General features: G+C 36.2%; 1 protein-coding gene across 1 annotated transcript in view; it reads right to left on the bottom strand.

The window, feature by feature from the left end:
* The window catches only part of LOC311069972 (leucine-rich repeat-containing protein 1-like), a 70,205-nt gene that overhangs the window by 25,562 nt on the left and 31,839 nt on the right, over nt 1–12,804 (bottom strand). Inside the window, exons 5-10 of the mRNA XM_084093601.1 lie at nt 10,553–10,609; nt 10,392–10,455; nt 6,758–6,832; nt 5,384–5,528; nt 1,654–1,772; nt 255–338 (exon numbers count right to left, since the gene is read on the bottom strand). Coding sequence (XP_083949727.1) covers nt 255–338; nt 1,654–1,772; nt 5,384–5,528; nt 6,758–6,832; nt 10,392–10,455; nt 10,553–10,609 — 544 coding nt within the window. The remainder of the gene's footprint in view (nt 1–254; nt 339–1,653; nt 1,773–5,383; nt 5,529–6,757; nt 6,833–10,391; nt 10,456–10,552; nt 10,610–12,804) is intronic.

Genomic DNA, 12,804 nt, shown 5'->3' on the forward strand with positions numbered 1-12,804 from the left:
AGTCGGGAGATCGTAATTAGGGTGTGATGAGCATTAAAGTGACTTAGGTAAAAAAAAAAAAAAAAAAAATGCACAGGTTGGGCAATTTGAAGCTTTTAACACTATCACAGTGAAATGAAGGATAGGAAAAAGATTTACATTAGGTGTGTAGTTTATCATTCTCGTGCTGCCACGGAGAATGATGGGAAATGTACTTATGTTACCTAAGCCTACTGGTTTTTAGAGAACAAGGCCCATTGACTGGGATGGCCTACCTCTTTCGGTAAAGACGTTAGTCGATTCCTATCACAGTTGAAGTTGGACAGTTTCTTTAGTTTTCCAATACTTCTTGGCAAATTCTGAGAGACAAAAAAAAACACAGACATTCCGAAATGACTTTACCTCTACTGTCAGGGGGAAATGCCTACACTGCAAAAAATGCTTTTCTTTCCTAGTATTTTTGTCTTGTTTCCAGTCCAAATACATCAAAATTATTAAATCAAGAAGCATTCACTAGATTAGTAAAATACCATCTTGTTTTCTGGGTAAATAAATCAAAATTAAGCGAGTTGTTGTTTAAAAAAAGCAAAATTGTCTGCCAATGACGTTAGAAAAATCTTAAACTTCATTCAAACAGAAACAAGATTATGTTTCTTACCCCACTGGCAGATAATTGTGCTTGTTAAGCAAAAAGTCACTTAATTTAGTTTTTTTTTTTTTTTTTTCAGAAAACAAGACATATTATCTCATGGCATTTTACTCCTTCAGTACATGCATCTTGATTTTAGAATTTTTTGATATTTGGACTGGAAACAAGACAAAAATATTAAGTAAGAAAAGTATTTTTTTTGCAGTGTATGATTAATATTCAACAATAATAAACTCTGCATATCAAAGTTCTTCCCACCATTTAAAGTATTCACTTTAGTCAGCCACACATTCTTAACAAACTCACTTCATTTTCAATGGGACAAGCGTGCCAAGCTTGTTCACCAGAATCCTTATGAATCTCTTCATTGCTGCTGCTAGTCATTGATAATTCAGAGTTTATTGTATTCATAACCAATATAATGGCATTTGGCTTTTATCTGATCTAAATCAACAGAGGAAAATAAGACAGGCTACTTACAGTTGCTGATTTTACTCATTTTATTGTCACCGGGACATGATTAGAAAATGCTTAACGTGGCTTAGTGTAAATTGTACATTTTTAAGAGTAATAACACACTAATCTGACTGACTTTTTTATTACTCTGATTTCCCTCTTGTTAACTGCTCAGAATGCAGAAGACGACTTTTTTCTTTAGAATTGCGACTTTAGATCTCACAATTCTGACTTTATAACTCGCAATTGCGACTTTATATCACGCAATTCTGAGATAAAAAGTTGCAATTGCCTTTTTTATTTTTTATTCTGTAGTGGAAACAAGCTTCCATAAGGACCCTACATATAATTAAAATTAAAATTAAAATTAAATTAAATTAAATTAAATTAAATTAAATTAAATTAAATTAAATTAAATTAAAATTTAATAGTTAAAGTAAAATAAAACTGAATTAAAATAAAGTTAAATATTAGAGTAATACTTAAGAGATTGATCTGACTGACTTCTGTTCTCCTCTGATTACACAGCTCAGAGTGCCGAAGAGATCAGGTCGAGGAGCGTAACTCACCACCAGCTGGTTCTCTGTCAGCACTAGTTCTGTCAGGCTTTCACAGTTCCCGATGCTCTCTGGCAGCTGAAGTAATCGGTTCTGATCCGCTTTCAAAATCGAGAGCCGTCTTAATTTTCCTAAGGGAAAACATATTTCACAGTTTGAATACTGGTTAAAAAAATCAATCATCACACATCGCTAATGGAAGCTTGTTACAGCCACAGAATGACAGATGAATAAAGGTAATTGCAACTTTTATAAAGTCACAACTGCGTGATTAAAAACTAGCAATTGTGAGAAATAAACTCGAAATTCTGACTTTTTTTCTCAGAACTGCATGTTTATATCTCACAATTCTGACTTTATAACTCGCAGTTGGGAGATGCAAAGTCAGAATTGCATGATATAAAGACAGAATTGCATGATCGTTATATAAATTGTATTGTGTGTAAAGCTGGGTTTATACTCGACGCGCCCGCACAAGCGCAAAGGCAATTTCAATAGCATAAAAAGTATTTTAATGAACATAAAGGTCCATGTTTAATAAAAATGTTCACGAAACTTAATTAAATGTTTAGTGAAATTAGAAAATATTTAAGAGATCGTTAATTTAGTTATATTGTATACACGTTCTCATATCCATAAATTTTGTTTTAATGTCGTGAGTAATAATCTCAGGGTTTACTGGGTTTTACACAATTCTTTTTGTAGTGTGGTATAGGCCTATGTCACGAAAAAATTGAAGACCGGAAGTACGTCTTTTAGTAGGGATACGGCTCTTCCGGTTAGCTTTTTACAATGAAGGAGTCCGATAGATACCGCTGGACCAAATCTCTCCGCAACCTGCCTGAAGTCACATATGACGATGTGGTTCGGATGGTAAATGAAAACTCTCAAGTGGAAAAGCGTGAAAGCTGAGTTATGGCTGTCTACGTCCTGATGCAGAGCAACCCGGTACACTACAGCAACAGCTCTAGCCGTTCGCCAGTAAGGTAAACGTTTCTATGGTAACAGCGAGTTGGACCAATCAGCAGACGTTGCTGCTACGCTTAGGATTGTGGGTAGTGTAGGTTTTTTTCATAAGATCGCGGATAAAACATGTTTTTCTTAAAACAAGGTTGATTTCATACGAACTTATAGCTTCTACAGGAGCAAAAACCTTTGTTTCACAACCTCAAAGCTCGTGGTCAGTCTACCTCAGATGGTTTATACATTATGGCTGATAATCTAAATCCTTATCGAGAAATACTGTTGACCGGAAGTTCTGAATCCCTACTCCGCGTTCCGGAAGCAGGAAGTGTGACATAGGCCTATTGGTGGTGGTGTCAGAGAATGTCTAATAAGGGGAGTTTCACTCTCAGTACACTTCCAGCTTCTGAACTGGTTGCAGTTCCACTCTGGCTCCACATGAGGGCGCTCACAGGACGAGTGCAGAATGAATGGAGGTCTAATGGCGCTATACCCATCAAAATCCACTTTTCTCAGGATATCATTTTTTGTCTAGTAATTTGAATGTTGTATTCGAAAGAAGAAATTACACATTGCTGGGTGTTAGATTTTTTAGAGTCACTTATTTGCTTTAAAAAGTCTTTTAAAGTGTCAATGACGTCATACACATCGTACGACCAGAGATACTGCTTCACGGCAATCCTTCAGTCGCTTTGGTGCTTTCACGCTCTGCACTTTCTTTTCTCTCGAGGCATCGACAACACAGCTGACACAGGCAAACACACAACACAGCTGACACAGGGAAACACACAACACAGCTGACACAGGCAAACACACAACACAGCTGACACAGGCAAACACACAACACAGCTGACACAGGGAAACACACAACACAGCTGACACAGGCAAACACACAACACAGCTGACACAGGCAAACACACAACACAGCTGACACAGGCAAACACACAACACAGCTGACACAGGCAAACACACAACACAGCTGACACAGGCAAACACACAACACAGCTGACACAGGCAAACACACAACACAGCTGACACAGGCAAACACACAACACAGCTGACACAGGCAAACACACAACACAGCTGACACAGGTAAACACACAACACAGCTGACACAGGCAAACACACAACACAGCTGACACAGGCAAACACACAACACAGCTGACACAGGCAAACACACAACACAGCTGACACAGGGAAACACACAACACAGCTGACACAGGCAAACACACAACACAGCTGACACAGGCAAACACACAACACAGCCGACACAGGTAAACACACAACACAGCTGACACAGGCAAACACACAACACAGCTGACACAGGGAAACACACAACACAGCTGACACAGGTAAACACACAACACAGCTGACACAGGCAAACACACAACACAGCTGACACAGGGAAACACACAACACAGCTGACACAGGCAAACACACAACACAGCTGACACAGGCAAACACACAACACAGCTGACACAGGGAAACACACAACACAGCTGACACAGGGAAACACACAACACAGCTGACACAGGGAAACACACAACACAGCTGACACAGGTAAACACACAACACAGCTGACACAGGTAAATACACGTGCTAGAAGAGGTTTTGTTTTGTTTGTTTCTGGTCCCGCTTTGGATGCCACGATGCCATCAAGCGGTATCTCTGGTCGTAATCAGTCCTTCACTGACCAATCAGTGTTCATTAGCAGAATGCTAGCGTGTTATGGGCAACAACAACTCAACCTGTAAGAAATCGAAAGGACATAAGTACTCGTTCATTCAACTTTCGACCTATAACCCATGTTGAACTTGCAAAACCTACAATCAGATCTGAGATTTCTCAGCGGCAATCGGGTGAAAGAGACACATTTAGCCGTCTAGCCCCATAGACTCCCATTCATTCTGCACTCATGGGCGATCGCCCCCAGTGGAACTCTGGTGGAACTACAACCAAAATTCGGTACAATAGGACTTAATAGGGAATGGGTAGGCTCTCCGTAGACGGGCTCTGGTGGTGTGCAAAAATAAACATTGTCACGTGTGTATAGCTTTCTTCTTCTCACCGCTGATTCCTGATGGTTTAGAGGACATTTACTCAAGTCGCCCCCTGTAACTTCAAAGAATAATACAACGGCGAGCGCGTCGAGTATAAACGCCTCGTCCGTTTGGGGAGGTGCGCGCGCAGTCAAGCAAGAACAAGTATATATCAGTAGTTTAACTGTCTAGATGAGTGTGTGAACGGATATGAGTGTGTGAACTGGAGCGAGTGTAGATGAGTGTGTGAACTGATATGAGTGTGTGTAGATGAGTGTGTGAACTGATATGAGTGTGTGTGGATGAGTGTGTGAACTGATATGAGTGTGTGTGGAGGAGTGTGTGTAGATGAGTGTGTGTACTGATATGAGTGTGTGTAGAGGAGTGTGTGAACTGATATGAGTGTGTGTGGATGAGTGTGTGAACTGATATGAGTGTGTGTGGAGGAGTGTGTGTAGATGAGTGTGTGTAGATGAGTGTGTGAACTGATATGAGTGTGTGAACTGGAGCGAGTGTAGATGAGTGTGTGAACTGATATGAGTGTGTGTAGATGAGTGTGTGAACTGATATGAGTGTGTGTAGATGAGTGTGTGAACTGATATGAGTGTGTGTGGAGGAGTGTGTGTAGATGAGTGTGTGTACTGATATGAGTGTGTGAACTGGAGCGAGTGTAGATGAGTGTGTGAACTGATATGAGTGTGTGTAGAGGAGTGTGTGTAGATGTGTGTGTGTGAACTGACCGAGGCCCTCTGGCAGCAGGTCGATGAGGTTCTGGGACACCAGCAGATCCGTGAGGCAGAGCAGATTCCCCATCTCTTCCGGGAGATGCTCCAACTTATTCTCAGATACATCCAGACACGTAAGGCTTCTCATACTGCCCAGCTCCTGAGGCAGAGAAAACAGACACACACACACACGCAAACGTAAACACACACAACCACACAAAAAAGCCTCTAGGATCCTGAGGAAGTCGAGTTGCTTGTTCTTGATGGATCGAGAATAACTCACATCAAGTGTATATAGAGGAGCAGAATATATATCGCTTCAGACATTTGACTAGAAAATTAATACAAACAAAATTTTGGTAACACTTTCTATGAAATCCATACTTATAATGCATTATAGCTCAATTTACTTATTTATAAGTAGTATTACTATCCTATAAATATATTTATAAAGCCTCATTAAGACCTATACTGCATTATAAGAACAGTTTACATTTATATTATTTTTATAATTAGTTACTTATAAATCAGTGTATAGTGGATTATGAACATGCACGTTGAAAAAGCAAATGCATGACTTATAAGTAATTAGTCAGTCGTATGTTAAATGTATTTATAAAGATGCAGCCTGCATTGCTATAATGTAATTATATTATAGTTAGTGACTTTTTAGTAATTCAGATTTATTTCTGTCAAATAAGTGAATATATTATTATTAATAGTCGTGCTGTGTTCTTATAAATACTTATTGTAAGTAATATTACAGTTACTGACCTCTATAAATGCAGCATTGAGCATTGAAGTTGTTTATTTGTAAATGTAACTAATGAACAAAAAATTCTGGAATAAAATAATGGAATAAAAAACAAAACATTAATACAAAGAGTTAATTTTGTTTTCTTATTTTAATGTTACATACTAGAAAAACACTGCAACAATATTTTTTAAAGTATAATTTCAAACTGCTATACCATGCATATGGCTGAGGAGTTATAGATTTTAACAAATCATAATTACCCTCTTCATGACCTCTAATGCAAACATTAGCCATGAAAGACTTAATTGATAACTAATTGGTACAGCAAACAAGTGTCTCTGGAACAATTTTATATTTGATCATTTATAAATCAGTGTATAATGGATTATGAGCATGCACATTGAAAAAGCAATGCATGACTTATTATAATTATGAAAAATAATATAAATGTAACTAACTGTTCTTATAATGCAGTATAGGTCTTAATGAGTCTTTATAAATAGATTTAGAGAATAGTAATACTTTCTTATTTTATAGGCTATAATTCATCATAAGCATGCACTTCATAGAAAGTGTTACCAAACTTTCTTTAGAAAATGACATGAACTCATGAAGTCTGAGGAATACGTTACCGGTGGTATTTCAGACAGCTGGTTTCCGTCCAGCCACAGGTCCTTCAGGCTGACCAGACAGCCTATTGTCTCCGGCTGCAAGAAAACACGTTTGACAGAGTTCAGATGAGCAGCACCAGCACTGAGTGTTACCGGCAAACACAAGAATGCAGATCAATGCCAAACATTCGTGAAACGCATTCCAGTGCAGAACCTGAGAAAACAGGGCTTTAAACCTGCAGTGGACTGAATCATGACAGTTCATGTGTGAATCTCAAGAGACGGGCCAAAAACATGTTTCACAGTGCATACATTTAGCATAAAGAAAATATTTTAGGAGCATTCTTTTTTTATCTGTCACCATGAAATCAAAATGGTAAATTATTTTTTTTATAAAATTTGTCAGTGTTTATTACAATTGATTTGTCCAAGCGCATCATTATTTTATATGACTTTAAGCACATTTTCTCCAAATTCATATTCTTGTAATGCAAAAAAAAAAAAAAAAAAAAAAAAACGAATAAATCAATCAATAAATACTTAATTAATAAGAAAATAAAATATAAAATACTCGTACATTATGGTAGTGTTTCACATCATTCTTTTATTCCAATTAAGAAAATATAATAAATAAATAAATAAATAAATAAATATTTATTTATTTTTATAATTTTTTTATAATATTATATTATAATATTTATAATATTATACATATTTATAATATTTAAAATAAATAAAATATAAAATAAAATATAATAAAAGTATATTATAATATACAATATAATAATAAATAAATAAAAATTTAATTAAAAGAAAATTAAATATAAAATATTTATACATTATGGTAGTATTTCACATCATTCCTTTATTCCAATTAAATAAATAAATAAATAATAATAAATAAATAAATAAAAAAAAAATATATATATATATATATATATATATATATATATATATATATATATATATTATATTATATTGATATATTTATATTATACAAGTCAATATAATATAAAATATAATATAAACATAAAATGTAATATAAGTATTTTATAATATAAAATATAATAATAAATGAATTAATTAATACTTAATTTATAAATAAATAAAATATAAAATACTTATATATAACGGTAGTATTTCACATCATTCCTATATTAAACTTCTTCTTTTTTTTTAAATTCCAGCAATTTTTTCATCTCATGAAATTAAAAGGGCCTCATTCATGAAACACAAGGAGAATAAATTCTGTGCAGCTGTTCGTATGTACTTTTGACATAAATTTTCATGAATGTGTTTATATTTTCAAAATGTCAGTTGGCAGTGTTGGGGTTAACGCATTACTAGTGGATTAAAATCAGATTACTTTTCCCAAGTAACTTATGAAGCAACACATGACTTTTGAAGAATTCCTTTAGACTCCAGTTCTGATAAACCCCGGGACTGCTGGGAAGATACTGATGATAACACACATGTTAATGATGGAGACACACTCCCCCAGTTCACTCAACCATTAGATGAGCTCAATCCACAACTATCTGAGTTTAGGAATTTCAATTATTAACTAAATTAATTAGTTAAGAGTGAAAATAAATTTATTTTATAGAAAAAAAAAAAGATTGAAAACAACAGTCCGTGAGCCGTTTTTCTTTTTATTATAGATTACTATTATTCTGAGCCCCAGTATATTTATCTGCACGTTTTACACTTTCATTAAAGTATTTTGCTAGGCATTTGGCCAGTGACTCTCTTTTATGCAAAATACTGGAGCGAAACCTGAGACGGGAGATCCCACAACATTCCTGAACAGTTGAAGTTCATGGACGGATTACACTATGAGTGTGTGTGTGTGTGTGTGTGTGTGTGTGTGTGTGTGTGTGTGTGTGTGTGTGTGTGTGTGTGTGTGTATGTATGTATGTGTTTATATATATATATATATATGCGTTTATATATACATGTATATATGTGTTTATATATACATGTATATATATATATATATATATATATATATATATATATATATATACACACACACACACACACACACACACACACACACATATATATATATATATATATATATATATATATATATATATATATATATATATATATATATTTATTTATTTATTTATTTATTTTTATTTTTTCCGTTTAATGCCATTAATGCAACATCTGTTTTTTCCCCATCATCCTTTGACTAGTGTCACATTATATGATCACGCTCTTATTCATGCAAATGCTTTTAAACCATTCACACACAATAAGACACAAAAGAGAAGTCAGCGATGCAGTGCTGGTGAGCGTCTGTGAATCTCCTGTCTGACACACACACACACACACACACACACTTGTGCGCACAGAAAGCCACTTCAGACAGCGCTTGAATGGACAAAAACACACACAATTATGCCAACATGCCCTTTTTGTGGAGTATCCTCGTAAGCACAGTCTTAAATGAGTTAACAAAGTCTTAAATGAGCGTAAAGAGTTGTGAGAGAATAGGATGTGTGTCGATCCGCGTCATGTGCTTCAGCTCTTAAAGTGACAGCAGCCTAATAAACCCGATGATGATAAACAAACAACAAAAGAAGAGTAAATCACTCACTAATCTTGACTGAACAACTTTTGTAGGTTTAATAAGGATTAACCAATATTTTATTTATAAATTATTAGGGCTGGGAGAAAAAAATGATTCACCTAGATATCGCGATTTTTTTTATTGCAGAATCGATATTAATTCAAATTAAATTGCTTTATTTTTGTCCTTGCTTATAGACGAGGTTGACCGAAGTTAGGATGAAATGTGTCGTTATCTATGAGTGTTGAGTGGCGTAATATCCCAAGCTGACGCGTGGAAGAGACGTGAGACTGAACGCTACTGAGAGAGAGAAGACACTAGAGCTGCATGATTCATCTTTAAAATACTGTGATCTCGATTCAAACACACACGTGATCTTCTTCCAATTCGTCTGTCTAGTAAACCTTTGACAAAATCATATCGCAACATTCAGATCTGTGTTGGCGCCGACCCAGAGAGAGTCGTCACGAAACAGCTTCACATACAGTCTTTTCAACCTCATAGTATCATTATTTCTGTGATATAATAGTTCATATTATCATAGAAGTACTTGGATAAGAGTTTAAGTTTCAAATATAAACACTGGTGATCAAAATAGAGTAAATCAGCTTTTGATAGAAACTTGGCACTTAAAATAACGCATTTATCGATTACATTGTTTCTCCTCTAGGTGGCGACGAGTGACTGTTAAAACTCGTTTTGTACGATCCCTTTTGTTTTGTTAGAATATTTAACATTTCACAGATTCAGCAAGGTGTATGCAAACTTTTGTACACGACTGTGTGTGTGTGTGTGTGTGTGTGTGTGTGTGTGTGTGTGTGTGTGTGTGTGTGTGTGTGTGTGTGTGTGTGTGTGTGTGTGTGTGTGTGTGAAAGTTTCATATATGTCTTCATGCAAAATAAACTTTTTTTCTTTTGACTTAAGGATTAAATGTGACCATCATATTCAGCCCAATAATCCAGAGATGGCGTGACAGCTGACATAATCCAAGCCTTGTGTTGCCAAAGACATTATCATCATCATCATCTATTCTACAGTCATTTTAAAGCATGTTGTGGATCTCTCAACACTTACCAGATTATACAGTTCATTGCTTCCTACATCCAGTTCTTCAAGTTTCTGAAGTTGAGACAGAGACCTGATTGAAACAAAATGGAATAAACATTCATTTGCTTTTGACTTATGCACACACACATACTAAAACACACACATAGCATTGTGAGGTGTGCACTTACTCTGGTAAATATGTCAGCAAGTTCTCTCTGAGTTCCAGTGATACCAAGTTACAGAGGCTAGATGAAAACAGATAAACATTGCATAATTATTAAGTATATGTGTACATTTAAACTTAAAATTTAAAGCAACAAATAGGACGAATGATGCTTGTCTCCATGTTCATCTCTCTTTAGTGTGTAATGTTGCTGTTTGATCATGATAAAGCTCCAGTTCTTCTCTATATCAGTGTCAGTGTTTCTGAACTCCTGAAACGCCTCCATTGAATCTTGAGTTTCTTCCGGGAACGAACACGTCACAATATTCCTCATTTAAATAATTCATATGCAGAATAAAGGGGCGGGGCCTGGTTGAGTTAGTTAAGCCCCTTTCACACAGAGATTCCGGAAAAAACACGGATAAAGTGAGCCGGGATTTGACCCGGGTTCGTTTGATTTTGGTTCATTCACACTGCGAGTGATTTTCCGGAATGAGAGAGTGCGTTCACACACGACCCGTAAAAATCCCGTAAAGACACGTGACATCGATGTGACTTGTAATGTCAAAGCAGCGTCTTAAGTTTGCTTTTGAGCTGCGATTTCTCTCTCGAGAAACCAAGCTTGTCCATTTTGTTCTCTGATTCGATCATAAACTTACGCATTACGTACCGTTTCACAGCTGGCGAACGATCCCGCGCTTCAGCGTCATCACTACGACACGGCATTATTACGGCTTTTGTTCACACAGCGCGCGTTCCGGGACTGAACACGGCAATGTTACTAGGTCCCCAACCCGGCATCGATCCCGGCATCAATCCCGGGTCGTGTTTGCGTTCACACAGAAGGCACTCTGGCAATTTGCCGGCAATTTCCCGGGTTCAAAGCGCTGTGTGAAAGGGGCTTTAGTAGTGTGTTAAACTGGCGGTTATGGTAAGGGGCGGGACATTTCCCAAACACACTCGAAGCACTCGACCAATCACAACACACTGCTCCAGCCGACCAATCAGAGCACAGTGTGCTTTTCAGAAGGAGGGGCTTCATAGAGACAGGAAGTAAACAGAGCGTTACTGACAGACTGGGAAGAGAGGAGCCGCAACAATGGAGAAAATGGGTGAAATAATCAACCTGTTCTAGTAGAGCCTGAAACAACATCAAGACTGTAAAAGGGCAGAATGGTTCCTCTGGTGCTTCTTCGCATGTCCGTCAAAAATTAGTGAAAATATTTTTTTTATGTCAATGAAATGAATGTACTATATTTTAGTTCGATAATGTTTCTTATTTAATATTTTGTATTTTTAGGGGATTTTATGGTACTAAATTATATTTACGCTGGATTTAAAATCCATTTATTCACTTTTTGAGTATATCTTGAATGCTTAAGAGCAACAGACTGAAGTTGGATCTCTTTTCAAAGACAACACGTGGCAGATTATTGCTGAAGTGAAAAAAGTTAAAAGTTACAGAATTTTACATTTATTGTTATGAAAAATATCCACAAATACTACTTTCAATTTTTATATGAAATAAATATTTTAAAAAACATGTTTTACTCTAAAACTGTGAGTTGTGTAAAAAAAAAAAAAAAGACTTTCAGTCAGATGTTGTTTGGCCGCAGTACCAAAAGTTTCCACTAGATGAAATTCGTCTCCCATTCATTTCCAATGCGCTCATTTTTGACCATGAGGAGCACAAGTGTGACTATTTTATTCAGGATCATTTAACCTGTTAGATTTTTTTTTCCATGTATACATAGAAAGTGACAAAACCTTTACCAAATTTCGTACCATTGTGATGAAGAAGGACAAAAGCGTGTCATAAAAAAAAAAAAAAATACATTTTTTTCAACTTCAAAAAAAAAAAAAAAAAAAAAGTCAATTTTTTCAGTCAAAAATGACCGAAGAGCACCAGAGGGTTAAGAGAGTCGAGTTAAACATCACAACACAAAGCTGCTCCCAATTCCACATAAAGACTATTAAACGGACACCACTATGGCTCATGATGCACTGAGCGTCCATTTTCACATGTACATTTCAGTCTCCAAATCACTTGTTGTGCTTTTCTTTGTATCTTTGCATCAACACAGGCCTACGTATTCATCATCTCCTGTTAAAAAATAAGGATAAGGTTCATCTATCAGGGGCGAGGCGTTGAGGGAAGTACATACACACATCCTGAGATAGCAATCTAGTGTCGTCAGCGTGACCCAAACACAGTCCAGTTGATTTACTCCAAGGCCTCGGGGGGGATTTCTGCTATTTAAAACCTCATCTGCTTTA

The sequence above is a fragment of the Abramis brama genome (assembly GCF_963993115.1).
Source record: "Abramis brama genome assembly, chromosome: 19".
Lineage (NCBI taxonomy): Eukaryota > Metazoa > Chordata > Actinopteri > Cypriniformes > Leuciscidae > Abramis > Abramis brama.